This window comes from Electrophorus electricus, chromosome 15 (assembly GCF_041902795.1).
Source record: "Electrophorus electricus isolate QZ-2024a chromosome 15, ASM4190279v1, whole genome shotgun sequence".
NCBI lineage: Eukaryota > Metazoa > Chordata > Actinopteri > Gymnotiformes > Gymnotidae > Electrophorus > Electrophorus electricus.
The window spans coordinates 6,338,765-6,365,761 of record NC_137511.1 but is presented as its reverse complement, the minus strand read 5'-3'; the positions used below and the strand labels follow the sequence as shown (position 1 = coordinate 6,365,761).

The following is a 26,997-nucleotide window of genomic DNA, read 5'->3' as shown; positions in this document are numbered from 1 at the left end:
CGTTCTATTCTGATGAATGTACATAAGCATTGATCAGGAAAAAGAAATAAATGTAAGCAAAAGAAAGCAATATTGATATTTATTCAAGGATCAAGAAGCTGTTTATTTCCATTGGTAGCGGTGCTCTTCTCCTGTGGCCATTTTGCAAGTGTGAATTATGACAATTTTCGACGCAGTAACCGTGTCTTCAGTAGAAGTCAGCAGTTCCTGCTTCCACTATAATGAAGGCCAAAACCATACAGAACAGGTTGAGCATGTTCTTGGGTGTCATCACCTCCTGAGTTTGCTGTCATTAGTGTGACAATGTAAACCGTGGTGAGGGCTCCAGTTCAGTCAGACCTCATTGCGTCACTCCATGTGCCTGTTTGTAAAGGCAGCTATGAATGCAGCATAGGATCACCATGCTTTCTGTCACATAAACTGAATGCCAATGAGATGAAACTCCATAAAGGGGTGCTGCCTGATCTGCTCTCTCTGCTGCCTGCTATTGACTCAGTAGGTGCTGAGTTCTTATCAGACATCTCAGCCAAGTGCAAAAATACCTCCCATACTACAAGCACACAAAATGAACTTCAACTATCATATCTCATACATCACATTCCCCATTCCTTAGCTATGAGTTTACTTTTGTGACAGTTCTTCAAACAAGCAAAAACTATTGGCATGTGTCCCCATTTTTTAATCTCACTGTCCATCCTCCTCTCTATGCATAATTAATTAACAGCAGTCCACTCCTACAATACCCTACCTGCCAGCCATATGAAAATGAAGTGGGCTTTATGGATGGTGCCAGGTGGCACTTAGACCTCTAAAAGCAGCAGAATGTAGGATCTAGCACCTAGTGCCTGAGGACAGGTCTACAGAGAGCACAGAGGGGAGACAAGCAGAGGGGCGAGGGGGTGGAGGCATGAGGCTTGTGATTCCAGTGTGTTGTCTTGTGGGAGGCACGCTTGTTTTCTTGTCATTATCTCTCGCTGGCGTAGCGCAACGAGCCAGTGGTACATGTGGGAGTGAGCATACGGGTTTAGCGACAAAGGAGCGTGCGCTCTTCGAGTGGCATGTAATCTGCTGCTTCGCCACGATGTGAAACTGTGCTTAAGCTGCTCACAATCCTGTTAGAGGGATTTTGGAATGCTTGGGAAAAGAAAGAAAGAAAGAAAGAAAGAAAGAAAGAAAGAAAGAAAGAAAAAGAAAAGAAACAGATGAGATTTCCCAGCCTGCGCTCACTCTCGCTTTTGTGAGCAGCCTCCACTTTGATACAGTATCTAGTGCAGGAGAATGATTCTCCACATATCAGCTTGCAGTCATGCTGCTGAAAAGCCAGCCAAATTCTGAGCAAGTCGGTTCTTGCAATATGTGTCGTAAAGTGATATCAATCACACAGAGGGGATGCTGAAAGATTCAGTCTTGTGTTATTGTTTCCATTGTTGGGAAATACCTGTTTTTCATGTTCTGATGAACGTTTTCCTCATTCAGAGCAAAAGCCATGACTTCCTGCCATCTGGGTAAGCAGTTTTTATTGTTTGTGCTGGAAAACAAGTACTCTAATTATAGCAATAGGATTTGTGTTGTAATATTTCAGGGACCTCTACTGTGCTGTGCATTACATTTTTTTCTGCGGTGTGAGGTGGGCTTTTGAGAGCTCACGGTAAGAGAGGAGGCGTTTGTCTTAGAGTAAATGAAAAGTAGTAAGAGTAAGTCAGAGGACGATAGACTGTTTGAGGGGGGATGAGGTGATCATGACAAATTGTTATGGGGTCTCTTCAGACCAGCCCAGAGAGATAAATGATGACAATGTGTGTCTTTCATTATCAGTGACCCCTGTTTAATCAGCACTGGGGGAAGGCAGCCACAGTCGAGAGCATGGGGCTGTGAGACAAAGCAGGGTCTCATCATCACTCAATGCCCACCACAGCTGCCTGGGAACGCTGCTCACGACACTGCGGCCCTTTCTGTGGGACATGCACACACACTCTCACTGCCATCTGACTATGACCCTCCTTAAATGGACCGCATGAATACACGAACCCCCCACAAAAAAAAGAAAAAAACAGTGGTGAAATGCAAGGCCGGTGCGGCTGACCTAGGCACTGGACCTCTGCCTTCGGGACATCGGACATGCCATCAAAGCAAGTACTATGGCAACGCACTGCCAAGACTACCCAGTGCCTGGGTCTCTGAACCAGAAGGGGTTGATCTTGCAGACATTGTATACCCAGGAAGGAATATTGTTAAGCCCGTCATATTTCTGCTCATCTGGCCAAAAGATAGCCGAACCCAGATTTAGCGAACTTTACTGAAATTTAGAGTATAAATCTCTCATAGATGAGTCTCAGTCACTTGTGTATATGAATGTTTATAAGCATTCTTGTTTACCTTCTATACTCTTTCTCACAGCGAATAACTCCAATCGGGCAACGTGCACTCAAGAAGAGATGGCTGCTGCTCTCCTGCCAACTTTACAAATGGCCTCTGTGCTTTACTGGTAAGCTGTGGTGCTTGGGAAACGTAGAAATGGGGACATGGAAGAATGGAAGAACTGAATGCTAATACAGAAAAAGAGAACAGCAGGAGGGAGGTAAGAGAGGTGGAGAGAGACAGGGTCAGTCCTGAACAGAAAGACAGCCACCAGATTCTGCGAACACTCAGATTTTCAAGGCAAGTACCTAAATTTAGTCCTTGCAGGTGGAGTGGCCCCGAATGGCCGTCAACATTTAAAGGTGTGCATGCTAGCAATGTCATTTAGAGCTGCAACACAGGCAGGCCAAAGCCAGATCTCAAATTCTCAAGGGGATGATCCACACAGGGGGAGGAGATTTGGGGCCTGGTGCATGGTGGGTAGGTTGATAGATTAAGCGCTGTGCCACCCTCTGAAGCAGGTATCATCATTCAGAGTGGCAGCCATTGTGTGAGCATTATAGGACTACCTGCTGAGGATTAGTGGCACTAGCACACCTGTTCCCAGTTCCCATGATCCATATGAAAAAGCCAAAACAGAGCAAAGTTATGAAATTAAAATGAATACATATCAGGAAAAAAGGATATATGAGCACAATAGTATAATGTATAGGAGCTTAACGGATCACACAAATTGTGTTTTTATATATTTAAAAAAAAAAAAGAATGGCTGTGAAGACAATAGAATACTAGCAGAGGAATTAAGCAGCATAGATTCCACTTACACTAAACGTGTAGGGTTTAAGAAGAGAAAAAAAAAGAAGAGACGAGAAAGATGGAGCTCTCTCTCCCCCTCTCAATCTTTCAGCGGAGCTGTGAAACAGATGCTGGCGAGAAGCATTAACAAAAGAGAGCGAAGCACTTCTGACCGCGAGCCCCCATGCTTGGCAAGTCCTGGAGGTAATAATGGTTAGCAACCTGAAAAATGTTCTTATCTGAAAAAAGCTCCAGACAGTAATAAATGAAATAATTGTACTAAACACATTAATCCATGTCGGCGGGCCCCGGGGGAGGGTCTGTGTGAGCGTTAGAGGTAGTGAATGGCACTAACCTGCCAACAAAAAGAGTCTGTCTCTCTCTCTCTCTCTCTCTCTCTCTCTCTCTCTCTCTCTCTCATACACACATACACACACATACACACATATTCTCTTTTTTTGTCCGACTCACACCCACTCACTCTCTCTTTCCTCTGCAAACAGTGTATTTTTTGCCGTGCCTTTCGGGAGGCATGGCTCGTTATTAATCTTGCTGGCTTGCTTAGCTTCAGGCATCACAGCAGGGCAGCATCTGGGAGGGGGGGGGGGGGAGGAAAGGTCTATAGATAAGTGTGTCTGAGTCAGGACATGGATTATGCCTGTGTGATATGTGTGTAGTGCAGACTAAGAGAGACAAAGCATGTGTATACTTGTAAATGGACATGTTTGTGAGTAAATACAAAAATGTGTATAATCATCACTCAACAAAGAATGAATGAGGGAGGGACTGAGGGAGGGAGAGAGAATTAAAGAAAGAAAGAAAAAACACCCTATAAACTCATTAACTGTGCCCCCGAATGCCAAGGTGCATTTCCACTGGTCAGGCATGAATGAAAGAAGAAATAAGGAAGGATGTTAAGAAAGGGACATTATCGCTACGGCAACCACCATGGTAATCATCACCAGGAGACTAAATATGTGCATCCAACCAGCACGTCAGGCATCTTAGCCGGTCCCGGTTCCAGACATAATGAGAGTGCGCAATGACAGCTGGATCCAACACAATTTGACTTTGGAATGCAGTGGAGACTTGCTGGCTGCAGTAATTTCAGTATAAAGAAAAGGACAGACTGATGATTTTGTATTTAAAACACCCTTTCCTTTTCCTTAAAGACTTGATGATAAATCGGTAGTGTTCTGAGTCCATATTTTTATTGCCTGAAAGCCAAAGTTAGGCCGAGAGAGGGGGTGGGAATTTTGGGTAGGCATGTGACTAAGTCAGATTTTTCAGACAGAAAACTGACTAAATCTGAGGCCTAGGCTCTCACCTTGTCTGTCAAGGTCAAGAATGGCCTTCACACTGACTGCCGTCTGTCTGCAAAGCATGAGCTGGCCAAATTCAGTGGACAGATGGACAAGAGTAGATCAATATTTGCAATAACAGTCCAAATTGTATGTTAGATAATAGTGTGGTCTGGACACGCACAGTGTGTGCTGTACAGGCTGTCCTTTGCCTGATTTGCTTAGGATGTTGCATTTTATCAAGACGCGCGGGATTATGGATGCGCAACTATGTGGTAGCGCGGTAGATCAGCAGACGTTGACATTTGATGTGCGTTCAAATTTGCAGTAATGTCAAATATTGGTGTACGATGATACAATGTAACTGTGCGTGTGTGTGTGTGAGAGAGAGAGAGAGAGAGAGAGAGAGAGAGAGAGAGAGAGAGAGAGGTTTAGCTAAATGGAATATAACTGAAATACCATATACGCGTGATGCTGCAAGACAGAGGCAAAGGCGAAGAAAATATAGAGTTAAATATCATATCAAATAATCATGTTTTTTAAAGGAAATCATATTAAGGTTGTTAAGAGTTGCGGCTCAAAATGTCAGAACCGTGTTAGTTTCACGCGCCGTCTCGTAGACGCGAAGCGACGAGCCGAAGGCGCTCACGAGCTCCCAGTTCGCGAAGGGGTATTTCCGTTGACAGAGAACAAGGGAGGAGGCGGGTATTAGTCCGAACGGTTTAGCCAATCTCAAGATGCGAGGAGGAGTGTATTGATGTTTCTGCAGCCTATAGCAGCCCCGCAACAATTCTCCGCCCCACGTGGGACAAAAATCTTGTACATATCAACGGACATGTATTGAATCCATTCTAACCAATCATGGAGGAACAAAGTGTTAATCTCAATGCGGATTGGTTGGCAATTTCATACGCTTCTCTATTCATTGTGATGTGCTCGATTTTTAACCCATTCGTGTCTAACGTTAAGGTTTGGCCATTTTCTCAATATCTTATTGACTGTATTATGATTCTTATCAGAAATATCCGTTATTGATCGAAATAAAACGAGACACAAACGGCAAATGTAAATGTAACCCTTTATTGCATAGTCAACCGTCCTTTATATACTCTAATCATTTAGGGTTATATTTCCTTAGTCATCCACAACTTGTTAGAACTGAATATACGTTTGAGTTTGATATTGCTTCAAAAAATAAATCCACTGAATTGTATGTATGCATAGTTTATTAAGTTATGTTGCGGGGGGGTGGGGGTGGGGGCAAAACAAATGTTTTGTTTAATCGTATCACTATATGGAGGCAGCAGTAAGCCTATAATGTGCAGACGAAACTGCATCGGCAGGATTTAGTCATCGGCATGACTAAGACGGCAGCACACAGGGTTAATGTCCATCAATTCTAAAAATGTTAAAAAGGTGTTTAATTGCTACATTGATTTAGGCAGCATGCACATAATCTTGTTCTTTCTTTTACAGATCCGTGGAAGGTCCCATTTGTGGGGGGCAATAAAATGCTGGTTAAAAATAGTTAACAGAGTATTATCCTATCATCTTCATAGTCACAGAGGCACCAAGACTGACAAACCGAGCATTAATCTCCCCTCTTCTCCCCTTAAGACTCTTATTGTGCTCTCCTTCCAACACATAAAGCAATACTGCCACCTTTAGGTCAGCTAGAGGAACCTAAGTGATGGCGAGTGCTCCTGCCGTTTACCCTCTATGAATTATGTAGTAGAGGAACAATTTACCGCTGCCATTGTGGACGTGGAGGTCACGTACAGCCGCTCGGTTTGCGCTGCAGTTTTCAGCCCCTTGCAGAGCTGGTGACATAAGCAGCCAAAATAGTGTAGCCTTCTGCTACTCGCTTTGCCGCGATCCCTTTTCACATATCTTTTCACAGCACAACATTGCAACTGTATGAACAATTAGTCTTCATGAATGGGTAAGTGCACAGAGTTTGTACGAGGTATCATAAGTGACTGATTTTCATACGTTAATATTCCAAACGGCCACAGCTACTCATGGTGTTGTATGTGATGTGTGAGCTATTCTACTCTTCACTTAAGTGTACATCAAAAATACTCTCTTAGATCTGTGACAGCAACTGAGAAAGAAACAGTAAAATCAGTAAAGTACTCATTTAATATCTAGACGCAGAAATTATGCTGTTCCGTTAGTCTCTAAAGTAAGCAACTGTGACAAGAGCGTTGCGATCGGTAGGGCTGAAGCAGTGAACTGGTCAGAGGTGACTAAGCTAACTGGACATAGGCGCTGAGAGCCATCTGCCCTTTTCAGCAGTGCCACATCTTAATTGAAACATGCTACTGTCATACAGAGAAAGGGGATGAGGTGGTAGGAGCTAGAGGAGAGTATAAAAATGGATAACGGCTGAGGATGAGAGTGCAGAATTGATGGAAGGAGAAAAGGGATTCAGAGTCTTTGCTACAGAGAGAAGGAAAGATAGAGAGTAGACAGAGCGATGGAAATGAGTCTTTGGTTTCTAAAGACAGAGATCAATGCAGAGAGGGTCGAGGGGAGGTGGGTGAGAAAAACTGAGCAAGGGGTGAGGAAAGGGCAAGTGGGGGAGGAGGGGTGGAAGGAAGGAGAGATTGGTAGAGGGTGGAGAGAAAAGATCATAGGTGGAGGAGGATGCAAGGGACAGAAAAATGAAAGAGATGATGAAGAGACGGAAAGATGGAGAGAGAGAGAGTGTGAGAGAGAGACATAGAGGTGTACGTGAGTTGGTAGTGTTGGGGATAGTGGGTTGCTCCCAACAGTGCAGAGGAAGAGCAGCAGTTAATAGGGTAGAAAAAGCTGGAGGCTGTTAACTCTGAAATGTTCATTTTTAAACTCCAGCTTTTTTTCTTTATTCCAGTCACTCCTCTCTCTCTCTCTCTCTCTCTCTCTCTCTCTCTCTCTCTCTCTCTCTCTCTCTCTCTCTCTCTCTCTCTCTTTCCCTGACAGTCGTACTCCCTCCCCAGGCTGTGTGGTAATGATAGCTATTTGAGTGTCATCAGAGGAGCAGGGTAATGGGCTCTAAAGCACCATTTCAGAGCGAACCTGGCAGGACCGGCCTCCCAAAAACATCTGCTCGCCTATCAAGAGCCACTGCTGTTACAGCCACAGCACACACACATGCACACCAAAACACATGACCACTCCGCACACACTGGGTCAGGCCTAGGTAATGGGCCATGGCAATGCACTTGGTGCAGAACATCAACAAATACAACAGTGGTGATAATAATGTAGTAGTCTGTTGTACTAAAAAAATAATAGGAGCTAGGAGATTGCCAAAAGTCTGCAGGGGGTAATGTTCCTCAGTGTAGAGCAGCATGTCAAGACAATAGCAAGTTCCAGTACCTACACTCTTGACCATATGTATGTATGCCATAGCTTACAAAAAGTGTAAAGTGAGGAGTATTATTAATTAGTACATTTGTTTTCTATTAGTTTGAGTGACTCTTCTCATCGTAGCTTTTATACTAAAGTAGACCATTCCTTGTGATATAAATAAGGTTAATTAAGGTAATGCAGGATGGTCTTGTGGTATAATATTTTAAAATCTAATTTTACTCTTGGTAGACAAATCATGGATTTAAATGTATGAAATATGTGTAAAAATTGCTTGAGAGAGAAACAAACTTCAGGTATTCTCAAGTTTATGAGATGGGCTTCATACAGTGTAGGGTTAGGATGCTACACACAATACACACTCTACACCCTGCCCTAACTGGCTGGCTGAAATTCCATTTAAAACCAACAGGTAAAGATTTAATGCTGTCAGGAAGGAATAAAGTGCAAACAAATGAAGAGTGATTTCTAGAGAGGCCCTTTGCATAGCTTTTACTCCTGGAACTCTACTGTCCTCTAGTGGTTTCACCCAGTACACCACACTCATGATTAATATGATTTTGCCTAACACTCTTATATGGGTACCAGCACAATTATTTGATTACCTTCTCTAATAGATTGATTAAATCTTTTGGTTAAGTAAAGAGTTGAATTGGGTGTACCTGAATATGAATCACCATGCTGGACTCCGAGTTCGACATCCCTGCTCTGTATATTAGGAATAATAATACCATAGATCTTGGACAAATGTTGTGATTTGCTGGTGAAATTATTCCAATATAAGTTCACACACACACACACACACACACACACACACACACACGTTTAATGTCTTATGGTGGGCTTTCTCACATTATTAATGTGTTGTAACGAGTATTTACAACATGTGAGCTTCTGAGGTGTTTTACAGACTGTAGAATTAATCTGACACACAGGTCACAGTACCCTCTTTCTGTCAAACAACAAAGCCAAAGGTGTCAGTCAAGCTATTCCTGGATTATTCTCTACTGACAAGCTCTCTCCTCCCATTCAGAGAAGTATTTAGCTAGACAGACAATGCATAAATAGCATGGGGGGAATGAGGTAGTTCACACTTAAATGGCTGTGCTGTCTTCTGAAGTTTAAGGGAATGAGTGAGTGAGATTGTCAAGGGACTGATTTAAAAGTATATATGGCTGTTGTTAATTTTGGATGACTGGAAATTCATTGTGTGTGTGTGTGTGTGTGTGTGTGTGTGTGTGTGTGTGTGTGTGTGTGTGTGTGTATGTGTTTGTCTGTTTATATGCATAAATGTTTCCTCACTATTTGCATTAACAATTCATGGACAGGTCACGATTGTTTCAAGTGATTCTAAGATAAGTAAAAGGAGGGACTTTTCCATAGGCTACTGATTTATTAAAGATGGTTTATATATTTGGAAAGCCCATGTTGTGTGTGTTCCCAGCTTATTGATACAAAATTAACAGATGTACGGTCCTGTTTGTGGGACATACTGCGGTGTGAGGGGGCTGTTGGTGGATAAGATTGTGCTAATAATTTAGTGGGATAATTGAAAGAAAGATTAGGCAGTATCTGAAGATTTCCTGATAAATGGTAGGTGACGGTAATAAACACTAAATACAGTTATTTGTTCATATGGTGCAATATAGGTAATTTATGAAGTTAAAAAAGAACACTAAAAAGTGCATATTAAATTTAGATTAAGGCTAAAACTCATTTTAGTTAATGTATTTGAGTTATCTTTCAATCTGCCCGTCTTTCTTACAGCTAAACATTCAAACACGTGTATGGCCCGCTATAAAGATGAACCACAGGGCTTGGAATCAGAGAACCTATGTCACTCTATACCAAGTGTGTGCTAGAAAACCGATCCCATAGTCAGGCCACTGTCACTGGGGGAGGGCTCTGGTTACCCAGCTTTCTGTCCAATCATCAACAGCAAAGAGCTGGAGACTGGGGCAGAGGATAAAGACACAGGAACCACAGAAAGGGTGGATTACAGGGCCTCAAAAGGGTCTGTGGAATAAGACCAGCAAAGAGGAGAAAGTAGAATAAAAGACAAATGCAAATAACTGTGGAGAAGAAGAATGGGTAAAGGGGTGATGCTTAGTACATTTAGTACATACTGCCTTCTGCGGTTGTGGCTAGAGTGTTAGATAGCATATGTACTAAGTAACAACCCAAATTGCCTGGTTTGTCCTGGTGGGGACAGAAAATGTTGAAATCCTGCTGAGGGTCTGCATGTGGAAATCGCAAAGGGCACCAGCTGCCATCCAAAGATGTCCCTGTTTAAAGGATACACCAATCAAACTGGAGACCAGTTGGGTGGAAAACTAAGATATGCATGAAGACCTGAGAAGAAGAAATGAAGGAGAGAAATTAATCAAACAGACAGGAAAGAGGAGACAAGAGAGGCAGCAAGAAGTCGGCCACATTGAGCTGCTTGGCTCTGGGAAACATCTCGAGTAGATCACTATTTTGGTAATCCCACAGGTGGCCACTGGAACAGCAGACAAAGACCTAGGATAAGGTTGGTACAGAGAAATTGAAGGAGCAAGTCAGGAGAGGGAGGAAGAGAGTGAGAGGTGCAGGGAGAAGAAACTGGTGGGATCAAGGTGACGTCAGCAGGGCACTGGATTGAGGTGTTGAGTCCTGCTGATTTTAATCTGAGCTGATTAGGAAACAGAAAAAAAAAAAAAACTAGAGCCTTAGCAAGCTCTCTGGGGAGGGAGACAGGAGATATCTTTTTTCTTACCAGGAGAGACCAAGCACTTGGAAAAGAAAAAGAAAAAAACCCCAAAAGAAGACAAAAATAGACAAGGACCAAGTTAATAAAGGAAAGAGAGATCCACATCAGAAGGAAGGAAGCTAACAGGGGACAGCAAATAAATTAGGAGGCTTTAGTAGACTTCATCCTCTGAGAGTAACCTGTTTTGGAGGCAAATTAATCAACACAGGAAGGCCAGATACCATTTCTGGCAGTCAGTTTCATCTCTGGACTTACAATCCACTTGTGCATTCTCCTGAGTTGAACACCACAATGCCCACAAATGGCAGCAAAGCCCTCAAGCTCCAATTTGGGCTAATTAACTATGAGAGCCGCTACCTGACAGCCGAGGCTTTTGGGTTCAAAGTGAATGCTTCTGCTCCAAGCCTCAAGAAGAAGCAGATCTGGACACTCGAGCAAGATGAGAAGGACAGCCAGGTGGTGTACCTGCGCAGCCACCTGGGCCGCTACCTGGCGTCTGACAAAGACGGCAAGGTGAGCTGTGAGGCTGAGAGCCAAGTGAGTGACTGCAGGTTTTTAATAGTTGCACAGTCAGATGGCCGCTGGGCTCTTCAGTCTGAAACGCACCTGCGCTTCTTCGGAGGGTCGGAAGACTACCTGTCCTGCTTTGCTCAATCGATTGGTGAGCCTGAGCTGTGGGCAATGCACCTGGCCCTTCACCCACAGGCAAACTTGCTAAGTGTAGCCCGCAAACGTTACGCCCACCTGTCTGCACCTGAGGGTGAAATAGCAGTGGACAGCAACATTCCATGGGGTGTTGACGCCCTCCTAACCCTGGTTTATATGGATGGCAAATACTGCCTAAAGACCAGTGACAGCCGCTTCTTAAGTAGCGACGGGAAGCTGTCGTTTGAAAATGGACGTGGAACAGGATACACACTGGAACTGAAACAAGGCAAATTAGCCTTCAAAGACTGTGAAGGGAAGTACTTGAGCCCCATGGGGCCAACAGGTACCTTACGTTCAGGACGCTGCTCCAAACCTGGCAAGGATGAGTTGTTTGATCTGGAGGAAAGCCATCCACAGGTGGTATTTCAGGCCACCAATAGGAAATTTGTGTCAATACGACAAGGTAATTATTAATAATAGAGTCTTCCCTACACCAGTACTATGTGATTCTCTAGAGTAGAAACTGTGCCAGTTCTTTTTTTCATGCAAGTCAATGACAGGGTGAATTATGCCAAACATTTTCAGCAAGTTCAATTTAGTGTTATTACGTTAAAATGAAGTATGGTTAAACAGAAAATCTTTGATTATTTTTTGTCCATATTCAAAATGTCAGTAAAAACCTTTTAAGAATCACATATAACATAAAATACACTAAAAATATATGTGATGTAATAGTTCCTTAAATAATAATAATGATTCCTTAGTTCATTAGTACTTCAAGTTGTAATAGATAATAGTTCCTTAGTTCCATCGTACTTCATATTGAAACATATTTATACGGTATAAGATTTGTATACACAGTTGTAAGTAAAAGAACTCATTTGAAAATTATATTGTTGTATATTAAAGGGTCATAATCATGTTAAAAACGATATATGTTTTATAATTACACATTTTATATGCATTATATATTTCAGTACAGAAAAATATACAAAGGTAAGATCATATATGGTTTTTATAGGCTCCTTTGCGTATACATATACTGTCAGCGATCCCTCAGAGACGCCTAATCTAAATTTACCCTGAGCTTTGTGGTGTATTGGCAGTAGTCTCTCTATCCCCCTCTCTTTCAATCTTTTTCCTTCTACAGTAGTTTTATGGAACAGACCACTGTTTCTGTCACCCATTGTATACCTGAACCTAGAAGACTGGCTGTTCCTTCTCTAGGTTTACAACAAGATTGCTTTTTGCAATTTTGAGGTAATTTCTCTCCAAGAAGGGATCCCAGAAGGGCTTTCACTTTTTCTTTGTAGGGTAGTGTTAACTGGAGTAGTGTGACTTTGGGGTTCATTTTGGACAACTGTTCACTTTTTTCAAAATCTATCTTTGTTTCATTCTACTGTTTAACCATGAAATAAGCTGTAGAAAAAAAAACTTTATCAGCTTGCAGCAGCTCAAATGCTTACAATCAACAAGCAAACAAAAGATTTTCTTGAATCTAGTGAAAATGGGTTACCTGGGTGAAAAAAAAACTGGTGAAATGGGTTACCAGGCAACATAGTTTCCATAGTTTAAGAATTTATTTATTTATTGTTTACTTTACAGGGTTAATATATGTTAATCAACATTCTTGTAAATGCTCTGGATTTAGTCACAATGGTTAGTTTTTTTCTGCAATTTGTCTGGATGATAGATGTTTGTGCTGAACTTTTATTCAGATAGATTTTTTTTACTACATTTATATCATACACAGTTATATTAATAGTTAGATTAGTAGCTATAAGACAAGGCAAATTATGTGACTTTGTTAAATTTATAATTGGTTCCACAGAAATTAAAAGTAATTTATATTCAGATTCGACAGTAGATAGCTTTTGGTTACTGTAAGGGTCTACTATTTCACTCTTCCACAGGGACATTGGTTCCCAGGCTTATGTGAGTGGCTAACAAGGACTGTATGTTAGCAAATGAGACCCACAGTAGGAATGAACACTAAATTGCAAAGATGCAAAGCTAAGCTATTTGAGAATTCACTCATCACAACACTTATCCACAATAACTATGTAAGAGTTTCTGACCTACTTGATCATGTATTGGTCTTGATCACGTACCGTGAGGGCCTCAGTTACTACTGAAGTAGTTAGGTTTTATTGGTATGCTGGAAGATGGTAAAAGCCAGTTTAAAGCTGAAACCAAGGACCTTTACCATACAGAGTTAGCATACAGACCTGGTACTCTTTCTGGAAGGGTTTGGTTTTTTTTCACACAAAGAGAACAAGAATTCCATTTATACCCCAAAGGTTTCTTGAAAGTCCTAAAAAAGGTATATAGTGGTTGTCAGTTTGCCCCTGTCACTTCTTAGCTGGGCTAAACGAATGAATTATGATTTCTTGCTGCACATGCCATTTGGACTGTTTATTTCAGAATGCAGTTTCATATGCGTACACCTGAGTCCAAGGAGACATTCAACAAATGTTCTTACCTAGCATTCTTAGCTAGAAGAAATACATCTCCACATTAGTATACAGCAAATGTTGCAGTTTCATGTACTGTAATATTATTGTAAGGCTAATGAACACAAGGTCCTGCTGATAAGCTTGACCTTAGGAATATAATATAGTGCAACTGTCTCTTCACCTGGGCAGTGCTTTATTATTCAGCCAGATGCTGCTGTTTTATTTGCTGGCTAAGTAAACTGATATCAAACACACTGCATAATTTTCCATTTTGACCAGGCATCTAAGTTGAGTTGCTTGTTGTAGCAGCGGTGTAATGAAAACCTTGCAACCATTTCCACAGTCTGCAGCATAGTGTTCCTGGTAAGCACTTTAATCCACCTGCAATAGATAAATTACCAAATAAACTGATTGGCTTTGAATATGCACTGTAGGGAAGAGAAGCCGGTTGAGTAGCGGATCCCGTTGTCTCCGATCCACTTCTCCGACACGTCCACAAGCACACACATACTAACTCAATCATCCCCGTTGAGCAACATTCGCACCTCCTGGTTAAGTCTTCAGATAAGAGGCAGGAATGGGATAATCATGGTTACACTCTAACAAATACACAGGCATGCACATGCACATGCACATGCAAATAGACACACACACATGCGCACAAACACATAGACACACTGGCGCAAAGACACACACACACACACACACACACACACACACACACACTAGTGGCAAGGTGCGATAAATAATTGAGTGGACAGGGTCATTTCAATGATGACGGAGTCTGCTTTCAGAAACACAAGCCTTCCGCTACTTTTCTGGGGACCACGCAATGAAAAAGGCAACCATAGAGACGCAAATCAGAATCCACAGGGAGACATGGTCTTTTGGGCCACTGGGCCCAAAGGGGATGAAAGACAATGGAGAGTGTGAAAGTGTAACCACACTAGACAGAACAACCGAGGCTAGAGGGAGTAAGATGAGGTACGTACAGAATGAACGGAATCCCAGCGCATTGTGGCAGAGAAGGATAGAGCACAACACTGTTGTTGCATCCCCAGTGATCAGATATCAAAAACCTTTACTCGTCTCAGTATAGAACTAGGCATTGCCAGTGTAGTTTACAGCAAACTGGTTGTCCAAACCCGAACCTTAATGGTAAAATTACAAAAATGTTTTGGTTTTTTTTTTAGTTATTTTGTGGTCCCTGGCTCACCACTCAGCCCACCAATCACAATATTTGGGCAGCTCTGTTTTACTCACAGGGGAGTTGCATTTCTCTCTCTAAAAATGTGATGTGCGGTAACATGTGATATGTGCCAGGACTCAGTTGCAGGGGCTAAGAATAGGATTTAACGCTGACTGCTTTTTCAGTCCTCTGCACATGAGGTGACTGCATTTGGATGCATTAGATTTATTAGACATGTGCTTGGCAGCATTTGATCATTATTGTTTACAGAATTAGACTGAGCTTTAAAATATACACCTGATAAATGCATCAATAAAACAGTGGCTGCACAATTAAAAGAAGTTAAATAAGTCACCCTTTTGTTGTTAATCAATGATTCTGAATATTAATGAAGTTCCCATAATATAGTGATGTGAAATATTGACAATGGATTCAAATGGTGCCTCAGGAAAAATTAGGTAGTGATGCTTCACCAAGATTGAGATGTTTCAATAGTGGGAGAGAAATAGAGAGAGAATGGTGCACAGCAGATGGAGTAGTTGTAGCTAATGAGAAAGAAGCATCTCTCCCCATCTACTGCATATTCATCCCATACAAAAAGCAATTAAGCAAAGTAATTCTGCTAATGGATGCAGCAGTTCATTTCTCCCAGTGAGTCTCAGCATGATGAAGGGAGGCCAAGATGACTTCCGACAAGTCCTCCAATCAGCTCTGCAGGTCTGGGGTTCATTAAGCCATAGGCACCCTGCTCTAGGATGCAACACAAACTCAGATGATCTTATAATCAATAATGGGAAGTGACACTTCATGGCTTTTTTTTCTCAAAACCAGATCTATGATCATTCAGATCACTTTGGTTAGATGGGGGCCCTGTTTGGTCGTATTTAATGGGATGAAAGGAGAGCAAGGCTAAGCTCGGCAGATGCTGAATGAGTGGGGGTTGGGGTGCTAAGGTGAAGTGAAGCAGGCCAAAACAAGTGCTTATCCCTTAAAGCCTGCCTTCTAGTGGGTACAACCGTAGCCACCATTGCTGGAGGTATGCTGGTAGGCCTGGAAGTGAAAAAGGGATGTGCTATGTGTGTGCATGCCATCTAAGAACTTCTCCTGGCAGGGAGATAGAGAGGGAGAGTAGAAACTGGCAATAAACAGAGTGTAAATGACAAGTTGTAAACCACAGGAGTCATTTGGTTGTAGAATTAGTTTACCATTCATAATTGATCTATGAGAAAATGCCTTGATAGATTACCGATAACTGCTCTAGCCATGGAAGGAGTATTAAACCAACACCGGAAACTATGGGCCTGAAAGTTGGATTTTGTCTACTTTTTCACCCAGCCTCTGGACTAAACAGACTGTGCCATGTGTGCTCACCATTTGCATTGCTTGATTTAGTCATGCAGGCATTGGAGAAATCCACATGAAGTGATCTGCTTGCCCCAGTTTGCAGAGGGCCCTCTGCCTGTCTTTGTGTCTCTGGGTCCTGTTACATTCCCCAGAAATGGGTTAGTAAATTGAGAGGGAGTATTCTGTGATGAGCCTGAGGTCATTCTGCAGTGTGCAGGATTGAGCTCTACGGTCATCATGCTGTGGAAGAGAATTGATCAAACCAGTAGATAAGGGGAGGGTCCAGTCACAGCTGGCCTCTCTGTTTCTATCTGATGTGTAAAGGTAAAACAGAATCAAACATGAAATTGGAAAATGAAGTGTAACGGGACGCAGAGATGGAGTGCCACAGTGAAATGCTATCTGATCGAAAAAGTAAAAGAAAAAACTGCAACTTTTTATATTCTGATGTAATTAGAAAGTGGCTTGTGGTCATCACTGAAATGCCAGCATGGTGTTGATGTCATCCAGTCAAAACCAAGCAGTCCAGCTGTTTCTTGTGTTGCAGAAATGGCAAAATGAATTCTTGACTAAATTATATTCAATTGATTTTAGGTTGAACAGTCTGCAATATATGTTAATAAATGGCAAAATATATGTTTAGGTGACAATCCACAGAAATGCACGCGCACATGCACACACACACACACACACACACACACGCACACACACACACACACAAACACACACACACAAAACACAAACATCAAATTGTGAAATTGTGAAAAGGCGTTCCATGGCTGAGCGGTGGATGCCTGCAGGCTGAGCTGATAGTCCTGCGTTCTCTCTCAGTGTGTCTCAGGCACCCTGCTGTGTCTCACCAAAACACAGGCATCACTTCAGCCTCCTCATTTTTTTTTCTTTTCTTTTCTGCTCAAGGACTTGGGCGACAGAGCTGGAGGATTGTACGTGCACCACTCAGATCCGCTTATTGGGCCCCATGGTGCAGCTTTGCATTTCTCCACAGACAAGAAGCATTAAGAGGGTGCAGAGGGAGAGACAGGGACAGCTAGAGTAGGAGGAAGGGTGGAGGAGATAAGGGCGAACGTTCAGGATCTGGCCTATTAAAGGATTAAGAAAATAATCAAGGGATATTTTTGGATGCGTCTACTTTGGGCCTGAACACCTGCACTCTGCCTTGGGCATTGTAACCATTATGGTTTTGTTTCGGAACGGAGAGAAGTGCTGTGGAAGGAAGGGCTTGGGTTCACTTCTAAACACATCTGAGAAGACAAAGGTTTGCTCTAAGTTTTCTTTCTGCCACTGTCTTCATGCTTTTTTAAACTTGGGTGAAGGAGGTACAGTGAAATATTATTTGTCTTATTAGGTGGCATTAGCTTTCCAAAGCAAAATCCATTCGCATGCTTACCTACTGAGTGCTGTGAAGAAGCAAAGGTGGATAGAGTAGCTAAACACATGTAAAAGTAAAAGTCATGTTGTTTCTGTCCCACTCAAATGGAAACAAAAGAAGACTGTCCAAAAAAAGGAAAGTATTGACCTCTAGAACTTACATATAGACTTGCCATGTAACGTCTTAGTACAAACAGCATTTGCCAAAATAGAAACTCCAGTTTGTTATTCATTGTTTATCTTACTTTTAAATATTATTGGTCTAAAATAAAATTATGAAGCTCAAAAATGAGGTATAACTAAAATCCAAGCAGTCCAGGTGCTGCCACCATCAACAAAGACTGAACCCATACATCAAGTGACTGTCATGTGTACTGAACCCATACATCAAGTGATTGTCACATTTTCTACTTGTCCCTTCACAGGTGTGAGCATCTCAGCAAACCAAGATGATGAAACAGACATGGAGACTTTTCAAATGGAGATTGATAGAGACAGCAAAAAATGCAAATTCAGAACAAATGAAGGCAACTATTGGACACTGGTAGCTCATGGAGGCATTCAGGCCACAGCTACAGAAGTGTAAGTATGAGTATGATTATTTTTACTACTAAAATTAGTTAGTGTACATTGCTTTCAACTGAATCTCTTGTAGGTTTAAACACTGTTAATGTTGAACACTTATGAGGGTTGTAAGCCTATTATCATGTGCATTTTACTTAAAAACCCTGATCTACTGTATTTAGACAGTTTTTTTTGATCAATGGCCCATATGCTTTTAAAGAGTGTTTTTCTCCTCGTTTTCCAGAGGTACCAACACCATGTTTGACATTGTGTGGCTGGGACAGCGGGTGGCACTAAGAGCCAGCAATGGGAAATATGTGTGCACCAAGAAGAATGGTCAGCTTGCTGCCATCAGTGACTCGATAGGTGAGCCCTGGTACAAGTCAGTGATTTGAGAGGTGAGTGCTGATGCAGGCAGTGAGTCGACAGGGGAGTGCTGCTGCAGTCAGTGACTCGATGGGTGAGCCCTGGTACAAGTCAGTGATTTGAGAGGTGAGTGCTGCTGCAGTCAGTGACTCGATGGGTGAGTGCTGCTACAGTCACTGACTCGATAGGTAAGTGCTAAAGGTGCAACACAGGTAGGTCACTACAGTCACACTACAAACCTTCACGGTACCTTGTACATGTTGTTAATAAGGCAGGTGACAATATGCAGCTGTTATCTGAACTTTGAATTTTATCTGAAATGGATGGATGTGCATCTGTTGTTGGTGGTGGTGATAGTGGTGGTGTTTTAATTTCATGCCTTTTAACCCTTTTATAGGTGAAGATGAACAACTGATTCTGAAGCTGATTAATAGGCCCTTCTTAATCCTCCGGGGTGAAAATGGATATGTGTGCCACCACAAAAACTCTAACACACTGGATGCCAACCGCTCTGTTTACAACATCTTCACATTACAGTTCAATAATGGGGCATACCATATTAAAGGTGATTTTTTTAGCTAACTGCATTAAATAACAGACATTCTTTACCCCTGGTGACCTTAATTTAATAGTTTTGTGGGGTTTGCGAGTGAGTAAAGATTTATGAAAGTATGTGAGTTTCTCTTTTTGGATAATATGCTTTTACTGGCAATTAATGTAAAGTAGTGTTCTGGAACCATTTAAGATATGATTCTCCTACAGGTGCAGGCGGGAGGTTCTGGTATGTGTCCAGCAATAGCTTGGTGTGCTCTGATGGAGATACACCGGAAGACTTCTGCTTTGAGTTCTTAGATCATGGTCGCATAGGAATTAGGGGCAAGAATGGCAAGTACCTGCGTGGAGACCAAGGGGGCACGTTGAAATGCGATGGAGGGGCTGCAGATAGTTCATCTCTCTGGGAATACTGACACCTAGTGGACACAATGAAGACATTCCCTCTCCTGATTCCTTGCGGGAGCAGAAGTGGACTTGACATTTAAAACAAATTATGATAGTTATTATTAGGCAGCAGTATTGTGTGGGGGATAAAGATATTTATGTCAGTATCAGTATTCTGAATTATCCATAGGCTAAACACCACTTACTCCTGACACTTATTGAGATGGTGAACCAATAGCAAAGTCTGCATGCACTTGACTTTTGACCTGAAAGATTGAAACCTACATTTCTTAATATTTATTTGCTATAAAAAGTATCATACTATATTATTTCATGTGGCTTTTACCCTTCATTAACTCACAAGTCTATTCATACATATAACATCCAACCTTTACTCAAGTGATTTTAGGCATTGTTTAAGTGCTGCTCACAGGTTCTCCTCTCTGACTATATTACTTTTGAAAAGCCCTGAGTCTCTATGGTATTCTGCCAGAAGGCCTTAGTATTTTTACTATGCTCTATATGTTCTCTCGCTCCCTCCATGTTTTTTTAGGTTTTTTTTTTGCCTTTCTCATTTTTTATTCTTGCCAATCCTAATGAATCTTCGCATGCTGGTGTTACAGCATGCTGCTTTTGTAATGCTTTGACTAAAGGACCATAGCAGTGACAAAACATTATTGTTTCATTAAGTGTGTTATCATATTACTACTGAAAATTAAGCCTGATCATTTACCATAGAAACTTTTTTTTTTTACCATTTAGCATCAGACATTCTTATAGTTCCAGATCATGTCATTCAACCTGCTCTGCATGCATGCTCTAACTGTAATTTCCTCTGTGAATTTGAGCAGACACACACACACACACACACACACACACACACACACACACACACACAAACCTTAGGGAATTTAACCTAGCTTGAAGAATGATTCTAAAATATTTTTGCAAACATGAAAATAAAAATGGTATTGCCCATTTTCCCATGGAAGCTTGAATTATATTTTTCAAATGTGCATTTTCTCAGTCAAATATTATGTCAAATTTCAGGGTTACAGGAGTATTGGTTGTCACTTTACACTTTTATCTATGTGAGCCACCAAAGTACATGATTACCAAAAACAGTATGCATCACAGCTGCTTTTGTCATTGTAAACTTTTTGCAATTATATTCTTATGGCTAGAGAGAGAGCATTAGTTGCTTAAAAAGCATTTCTTTTTAAAAGTAAAAAAAAAAAAAAAAAAAAAAAAAAAAAGTATTTTTATGCCATTAAATATTTCCATGTCCTTGGCTCCCATTGTCCGGTGGTGCACATTTGAAAATAACTGCTGATGAAGAAAGATGGGCCTTTTAATTACATCACAATATAGGATATTAATGATTTCCGTCTGTAAGATGGTCCTAATATTTGACGTACACTAAGCGTAATTACGTCACTCCAGAAGACGCCGCTACAGCTCGTTAAATCAGCGCATGCGCGCCATAAATGTTAACCAATGAAAACGTCTGCTCGGAAATTTAAACTTCGGGAAGTGCTGTCCTGACTTAGCTTGCTAGTTAGATACCTTTCCATTTCTTTTTATTGTTTTTTAATCGTTGTAAGATTGGCTAGCTGGCTGTTTATTTAGTTACTACAAAAATATGGATATTATTAATGATGACCAACTAAAGATGTATTTATTTGAAAACAGGCTTTTAACATTCGTTGGGTGGCCATTCGAAGAGGACTGTGTTTGTACCCCGGAGAATGTGAGTCGGTGAAAACAGCTTAGTTAACTAACTAGCTAGAGCCAGTTAAAGCTGTATTGGGGCAGCTATTAAATTAGCTAGCCAGCCTTATTTATATACAAAACAGAGGTTATGCTGATATTTGGTTGCTCACTGATTGTCCTGTTGGGAAATGTTTGTTAATATTTAACTAATACGCTTGTTCTAGATGGCAAAAGCAGGATTTATTCACACTCCCTCCGAGAACAGTCCGGACGTAGCACAGTGCTTCTTCTGTCTTAAAGAGCTGGAAGGCTGGGAACCTGAAGACGACCCAGAGTGAGCCTCTAGAGGACGTGTTTTACCAGTGTTACAATTTCTGTTGTCTGTTGTGATCATGAGTATCTGTAACTTTTTATATTAATGCAACTGTTTTTGTTTTTTATAATGCAGAAAGGAGCATAAAGCACATTCACCCAACTGCAACTTTATCACAATGAAAAAGCCAATGGAGAGTCTAACTGTAGAGGAGTTTCTCAGGCTTCAGAAAGAGAGGCAAAAATTTGTTATTGTAAGTACAAGGGAGCAGCTAAACTCACCTTCACAGTACATTGACCATTGTTCTAGTGTGTCTCTATCCTTGAATTGTGATGCAATTTACCACTTACAGAAAGCTGGCATGGCTATGGGGTGCATTGTCATAGCCTATGCTAAATATCATGCAAAGTTACTCTTTGCATTCAAAGACTTCATCTGACACTTTAATAATGGTGAAAATTGTCTCTAGGTGTGCCTTTTGTTCAGTCCAATATCATGTTTGTGAAAATGTTTGAAAAGAGGCACAGAGTTTGTTTGTGTATTTGTTTAATACAGGCTACAGCATCCCTGTGGAATGGTGAAGTGTAGGCTTTTGACAATATACTTTACATTTTGATATATTTTTATTGTAATATATTTCAGTAGGGAAGGTAGTGTGGGCAGGAACTCGATTCAAGATGTTTTTGTAATGGGCAGCTTTGTTTCTCATGTACAGAATACTGTACAGAAATGACAAGTTGTGTAGAACATTTTTCAGTGCAATGGACAACTGAATCTAGTTAAGAAGGAAATTGGCCAAAGAAGTGACCTGAAAGAAGTTGTTAGGTTGACTTGTTGAATAAGCAGCTGCACTTTTTTCTGTCTTTGAATTTCTTTGTTGATTAAAGCTAGTAGGAAGACAGGATGTTTCTGAAGCCATTATAGCCATTTACATCAATAATGATGACTCTTTTTTTTTTTTAAAGTAATTTATCCGTATCTCATTTGCTTACTTGCGCTTATTTGCATGTTGTAGCCTTTCTGTTCATACTGATGCAAGGTTCACGTTTTGCATTTCTTTAATAATTACTGTTTTTTGCAAGCCATAGATTTTCTCAGCATCTTTGAAGAATACATATGAATTAAAGCAGACACAAACTCCGCTTGTTTCATGTTAATTTAATCAATCATGAAGCAACAGGGTGTTATGGAAAGAAACTATATAACATGTTTGTTATTTTAGAAAAATGCATGCAGCCAGGCTATTGTTAAATTTGAAGAGGCTGCAAAGTTGAAAAGAGGCCTGATCATCCAGACTGCAGTGGGTGAAGAATGAAGATGGACAGTGACAAGCCCTTGTGTAGTCTTTCACTCACTGTTTTAGAGAGTGGTATGCTCCATTTGTGTATGATATAAGTGCATCTATCTATGTCCAAGAATTCTAAATGGTGTGGTCCGGGGTGGTCAAGCCTGGTCCTAGTGAACTACCACCCTGCAAAGTTTAATTCCAACCTTGTTCTAACACATCCGATCCAATTAATTGAGTCCTTCAGTATTATTTTAATATTTGATTCATATGTGCTAGATTAGGGTTGGAACCATGTAGGGCGGTAGATCTCCAGGATTAGACTTGCCTTGTAATCGGAAGGCTGGCCGTTCAAGCCCCACCACTGTGAAGTTGCCACTGTCGGGCCCCGAAGAAGGCCCCTCGGTTAACCTTTAGTTAAGTTGTATTGTCATAATTGTAAGTCGCTTTAGATAAGTCATATAAATGCTGTACATGCAAATTAATGCTTCTTTTAAATCCCAAGTTTAAGCTTTCAGTTTGCCCATGAAAGAAATAAATCACGTTTGGCATATGGACTTTTTTAACAACAAAAGGTGTTTGCGATTTGTTATTGTAGCTGTCGTTATAATGCCCTTGTACAGGTGTATTTTGTTATGATGCGTCTAAATAAATATATGCTGAAGCATTACCTAATGTCATTGGATAATTAATTCTATTGCCTCAGTTCAAGGGAGCCATGCATAATCGCGCACAGAGCACATGACCCTCTACTTCGCTAAAGAAATCTGGGCGCTATCCTTCGTGTTAAAACATCACCGTGTATACTTTTACTGACTCCTATAGTCAATATAATTGTGTGAAGAGTGGCTTTCTGGCTTTTCATAATGGTAGCCGATTGGTTCTGAATGACAAGTGGCAGAAGTTTGCAGTTCGAGTTTGTTTTTTTTTTTGTTTTTTTTTTGTTATTTGTAATAAGAAACAACCAACCGATATGAAAGTAGGATTTGCATCTGGTTATCACCGCTGGGTTAACGAGGATTCTTAGCATTTGCCACGGGAACTGAGTATTGGTACATTATAGACGACAAGGGCCGGAATCACACTAACCCGGAGCAATTTCATTCAGGACTTTGGGGAGTAAGTGATGGTGTGGCTGTATGTTTTTGCCTTAAACAGATTTAAATGGCTGTTCGAACGACAGTTCATTTGATCATTTGTTTCTGTGGTGGTCTGTTTGACTATAGTATGTAACTCTACAGTCCTCAGAAAACACATCAGGATTTACTGAATGGGAAAAGCAAATGCAGAGTAAGTGTATGCCTGTCCATTAACTGTAATGCAAAGCAGTGAATTTATTGATTCAGCTTGTTGAAATGCTATATTAATGACGTACAGCAGGTAACATATTCGTTTATACACTACCTTTTGCCCATCAGACACCATTGAGCGCACTGAACGTTAAGAGAAAGATCTACTAATTCACATTTGTACACATCACTCTTTGGCTGCATGACACTGGTTGTAATCGATTTGTATTGTGTGCTCTGGCGCTAATCAGTAGTAATTATTCTTTTTGGTGTAGGAATGCATGATGTGATTGTAAACCTGCTGCCTGTCAGTCTGGTGCTGTTAGTGTTTGGGGGCATATGTGGTATTCTCTGACATGGAATAAAACTCTCCTCACAGGATCTGCTTCCTATTTTCTCTTTTGCAGCAAGTTCCAGCCACCCAAAACATCTGCATGCCCATGTGGGATTAGTGTTGGTTTGTGTAACTGTTTATGTTTAACTTTAATGTAAAGGTTGGTGCTTTGTTGAGCTTCACAAAAAGTATTATATTACAGTACTGAGAAGTCTGTCAAATAAGGCAATAGTTATGTAACTACTATGTATTTCAGACAGTATATTTAGATAGTATTTTTGCTTGCTAACACACGGGAATCCGGAGTGGAAACTGTCTACCTTAAATTATAATGACCTCAGAATAATTGTTTTGTTATTGTGGGTTTTGAGACTGATGTTATTACTTTACATGATCTCTTAATACTTATGAGGGAAAATGAATGGCCTTGTTGCATATTGGGTGCCTTATAGAGAGGGAAGGGAAATCATGTACCTAGTATAAAATTCTGTGATGTTACAGTGAACCCACTAAGCGTGCTCGTGCTGTGTATGATCAAAAAGAAATCAATTAACCAAAAGTTGCAAACGTGGTCTTAATCACCAATCAGTTCATGTAGAGTATAAACTGACTTTCAGTCTCTCAGGCTTCAGGTCTAGATTCAGGTTAGAGTTTGTATTCTGGGCAAAATAATTATTTATTCTTTCTTATTGTTTATACAGTATAAGAACACAGTTACAGTGTGTTTGCTACAAACTCAATAGCATTTCAAAGCCTGTGGCTCAGAAGCATGTGATGAATATCTTTGTCTTAATATATGAAAAGCAGCCAGCAAATAATCATTTGCACTAATTGCAGTTGTAATCATGGCTGCAAGGAGAATGTTTAATACTGTCAAACTCGGAAAGAAATGAGCTGTTAAATTCTTAATGTTGGCCATTTTCTCTGTCATGCTGTCTTCTGAACTGTACTGCTTCTCTGTTTCCTGTGTTTGTCCCAAACACTAAGATAAAGAGTGCCCAGTAAAATCATTACTGCTGTAAAAGCTCTGAATAGATTTGTTTTATTTTATGTAATTTGAATTCGAGTGAATTCAATTTGGAGTTATTGCCAGTGTTAATTTGACATGGGTGATATTGCTTGGTTTACAGGACAAATGCCACTTTCATGAACATATAATAACAGGTCTTCCTTGCGAAAGGGACATCTACAGTACACCACCCTTGGGTAATCAAGAAGCACAAATTTCCATCCAGCCTCTTCTCTACCCTGGCACCCAGCTGATAGAATGGATGTCCAGTGGCTGTCCATACAGCCGAGTCACTGTCTTCAAACGAAGGCTGAAGATACCTCTTCAGTGAATCTCTAAGCACTTTATGCACTTAAAAAACCTTTCACTGTCTTCTTTAACACTCTAAACAGGGCCTTTTCCTGATAGATAGGGCACTGTTAAGAATACTATCACATGAAGATACTTATTTGATAGATTACATAGCACTTCTGTAAGTCTGGTCAAGGGTGTCTGCCAAATGCTGTAAATATAAATTTACAGTTTTGTTAAAGAGCAAAGTGTCTTTTATATTCAATCTCATAGACGCTACATAATCTTGATCATTTAATGATTTAATTATCTTTTTTTAAAGTGTTTTATGTCTGTGTGTTGCATTTGAGATTATTCTCAGGTCTTCTCACACTCTCTGGTGTAAGTCTGTACATCAGCTATTTCCAGTGGGCCCTGGAGGAAACAGAAAGGAGGACAGGGCCAGAGCAGATGGCCCTGGTTCACACTTCATTCGGCTAGTCAATGGAAATGGCCTGGCTCTCCTTCATCTTGGAAGTCATAACTGGTCTTCTCCTGCTGCTTTCTGCCAGGATCACCCAATTAACCCAGTACCAGGAGACTGTGGCCCCTATATAAGACTCGTATGATTCATGTCCCAACCACAGCTTTTTCAACATAATTACTGTATGTATGTGGTTGCAAAGCAAGTTAAAATGCAATAGTGCTTGAGTGGGTTACTTTGTCTTAGTATATATCTGATCAAATAAATGGTTTTGGAATGTGGCAACACTGAAATAGTTCAACTCATATCATTGTCCATTGTGAAGGACTTATTGTCCTGAAGGTAGATGCAATAGATTCAGAATATAATTACCTAGTGGTTCATTATTATGGAAGCAATCACTTAGTGAGACTTAAGAGGTTAATGTTTCATCCACTGTCAGTATATTTATTTAAATCAACCTAGACAGAAATTAGGCACTGTGATTATTTCATCTTTTTTTTTCTATTATCTACTGATAATGTCTGTTATTTTGTGGATTTATTCAAAAACCTTTTAGACACAGCTCACTGAAATGTTTCACATGCATTTCCTTAAAAAAAAAAAAAAATCAATCAAGTGTTGACTGACTGAGGCCACTACTGCATGCTGTGACGATGGGCTACAGAGAGGGCACATCAGCCTGATGGAAAAAACAAGCATGGGCTAAACTGCAGACCATTAGAGACCAGGTGCATCCAAACACGATTTGCCATTAAGCAGTTTTACAGTGGCTTTAGCACACTTGCCATTACTTCTGAGTCTAACTGCAATAAGACACAAAAGGCATAAGATATATATATATATAT

General features: G+C 40.8%; 3 protein-coding genes and 1 long non-coding RNA gene across 5 annotated transcripts; all 4 read left to right on the top strand.

Moving 5' to 3' along the window:
* Positions 1-919: 919 nt before the first annotated feature.
* LOC145651339 (uncharacterized) lies at positions 920-5,972 on the top strand. 2 transcript variants are annotated; one of them, XR_014117238.1, is made up of 4 exons: positions 920-1,505; positions 1,816-2,129; positions 2,398-2,485; positions 5,931-5,972. It is a non-coding gene; the product is annotated as an uncharacterized LOC145651339 (long non-coding RNA). The 2 variants fall into 2 exon arrangements; XR_014117239.1 differs by lacking the exon at positions 5,931-5,972 and adding an exon at positions 3,266-3,646.
* Positions 5,973-10,458: 4,486 nt separating this feature from the next.
* fscn2b (fascin actin-bundling protein 2b, retinal) lies at positions 10,459-20,716 on the top strand. Its single transcript, XM_027010460.3, has 5 exons — positions 10,459-11,668; positions 18,009-18,165; positions 18,392-18,513; positions 18,911-19,078; positions 19,276-20,716. Exons 1-5 carry the CDS (start codon positions 10,849-10,851, stop codon positions 19,479-19,481), a joined length of 1,473 nt encoding a protein of 490 aa, XP_026866261.2. The 5' UTR covers positions 10,459-10,848; the 3' UTR covers positions 19,482-20,716.
* A 141-nt stretch (positions 20,717-20,857) lies between these two features.
* birc5a (baculoviral IAP repeat containing 5a) lies at positions 20,858-23,433 on the top strand. Its single transcript, XM_027010457.3, has 4 exons — positions 20,858-21,202; positions 21,390-21,499; positions 21,614-21,731; positions 22,701-23,433. Exons 1-4 carry the CDS (start codon positions 21,095-21,097, stop codon positions 22,791-22,793), a joined length of 429 nt encoding a protein of 142 aa, XP_026866258.1. The 5' UTR covers positions 20,858-21,094; the 3' UTR covers positions 22,794-23,433.
* tmem235b (transmembrane protein 235b) lies at positions 22,796-26,283 on the top strand. Its single transcript, XM_035533545.1, is given in 6 exon segments — positions 22,796-22,847; positions 23,782-23,900; positions 24,005-24,053; positions 24,328-24,396; positions 24,399-24,458; positions 26,048-26,283. Coding segments are annotated over 6 exon segments (585 nt in total).
* The last annotated feature ends 714 nt before the right edge of the window (positions 26,284-26,997 follow it).

Excerpts from the sequence above, each read along its gene's own strand:
- birc5a (XM_027010457.3), top strand. The coding sequence starts at position 21,095 with ATGGATATTATTAATGATGACCAACTAAAGATGTATTTATTTGAAAAC. Across the intron at positions 21,500-21,613 it reads GAACCTGAAGACGACCCAGA|AAAGGAGCATAAAGCACATT; the intron begins GTGAGCCTCTAG and ends TTTATAATGCAG. Across the intron at positions 21,732-22,700 it reads AGAGGCAAAAATTTGTTATT|AAAAATGCATGCAGCCAGGC; the intron begins GTAAGTACAAGG and ends TTGTTATTTTAG.
- fscn2b (XM_027010460.3), top strand. The coding sequence starts at position 10,849 with ATGCCCACAAATGGCAGCAAAGCCCTCAAGCTCCAATTTGGGCTAATT. Across the intron at positions 18,514-18,910 it reads TGCCATCAGTGACTCGATAG|GTGAAGATGAACAACTGATT; the intron begins GTGAGCCCTGGT and ends ACCCTTTTATAG. Across the intron at positions 19,079-19,275 it reads TGGGGCATACCATATTAAAG|GTGCAGGCGGGAGGTTCTGG; the intron begins GTGATTTTTTTA and ends ATTCTCCTACAG.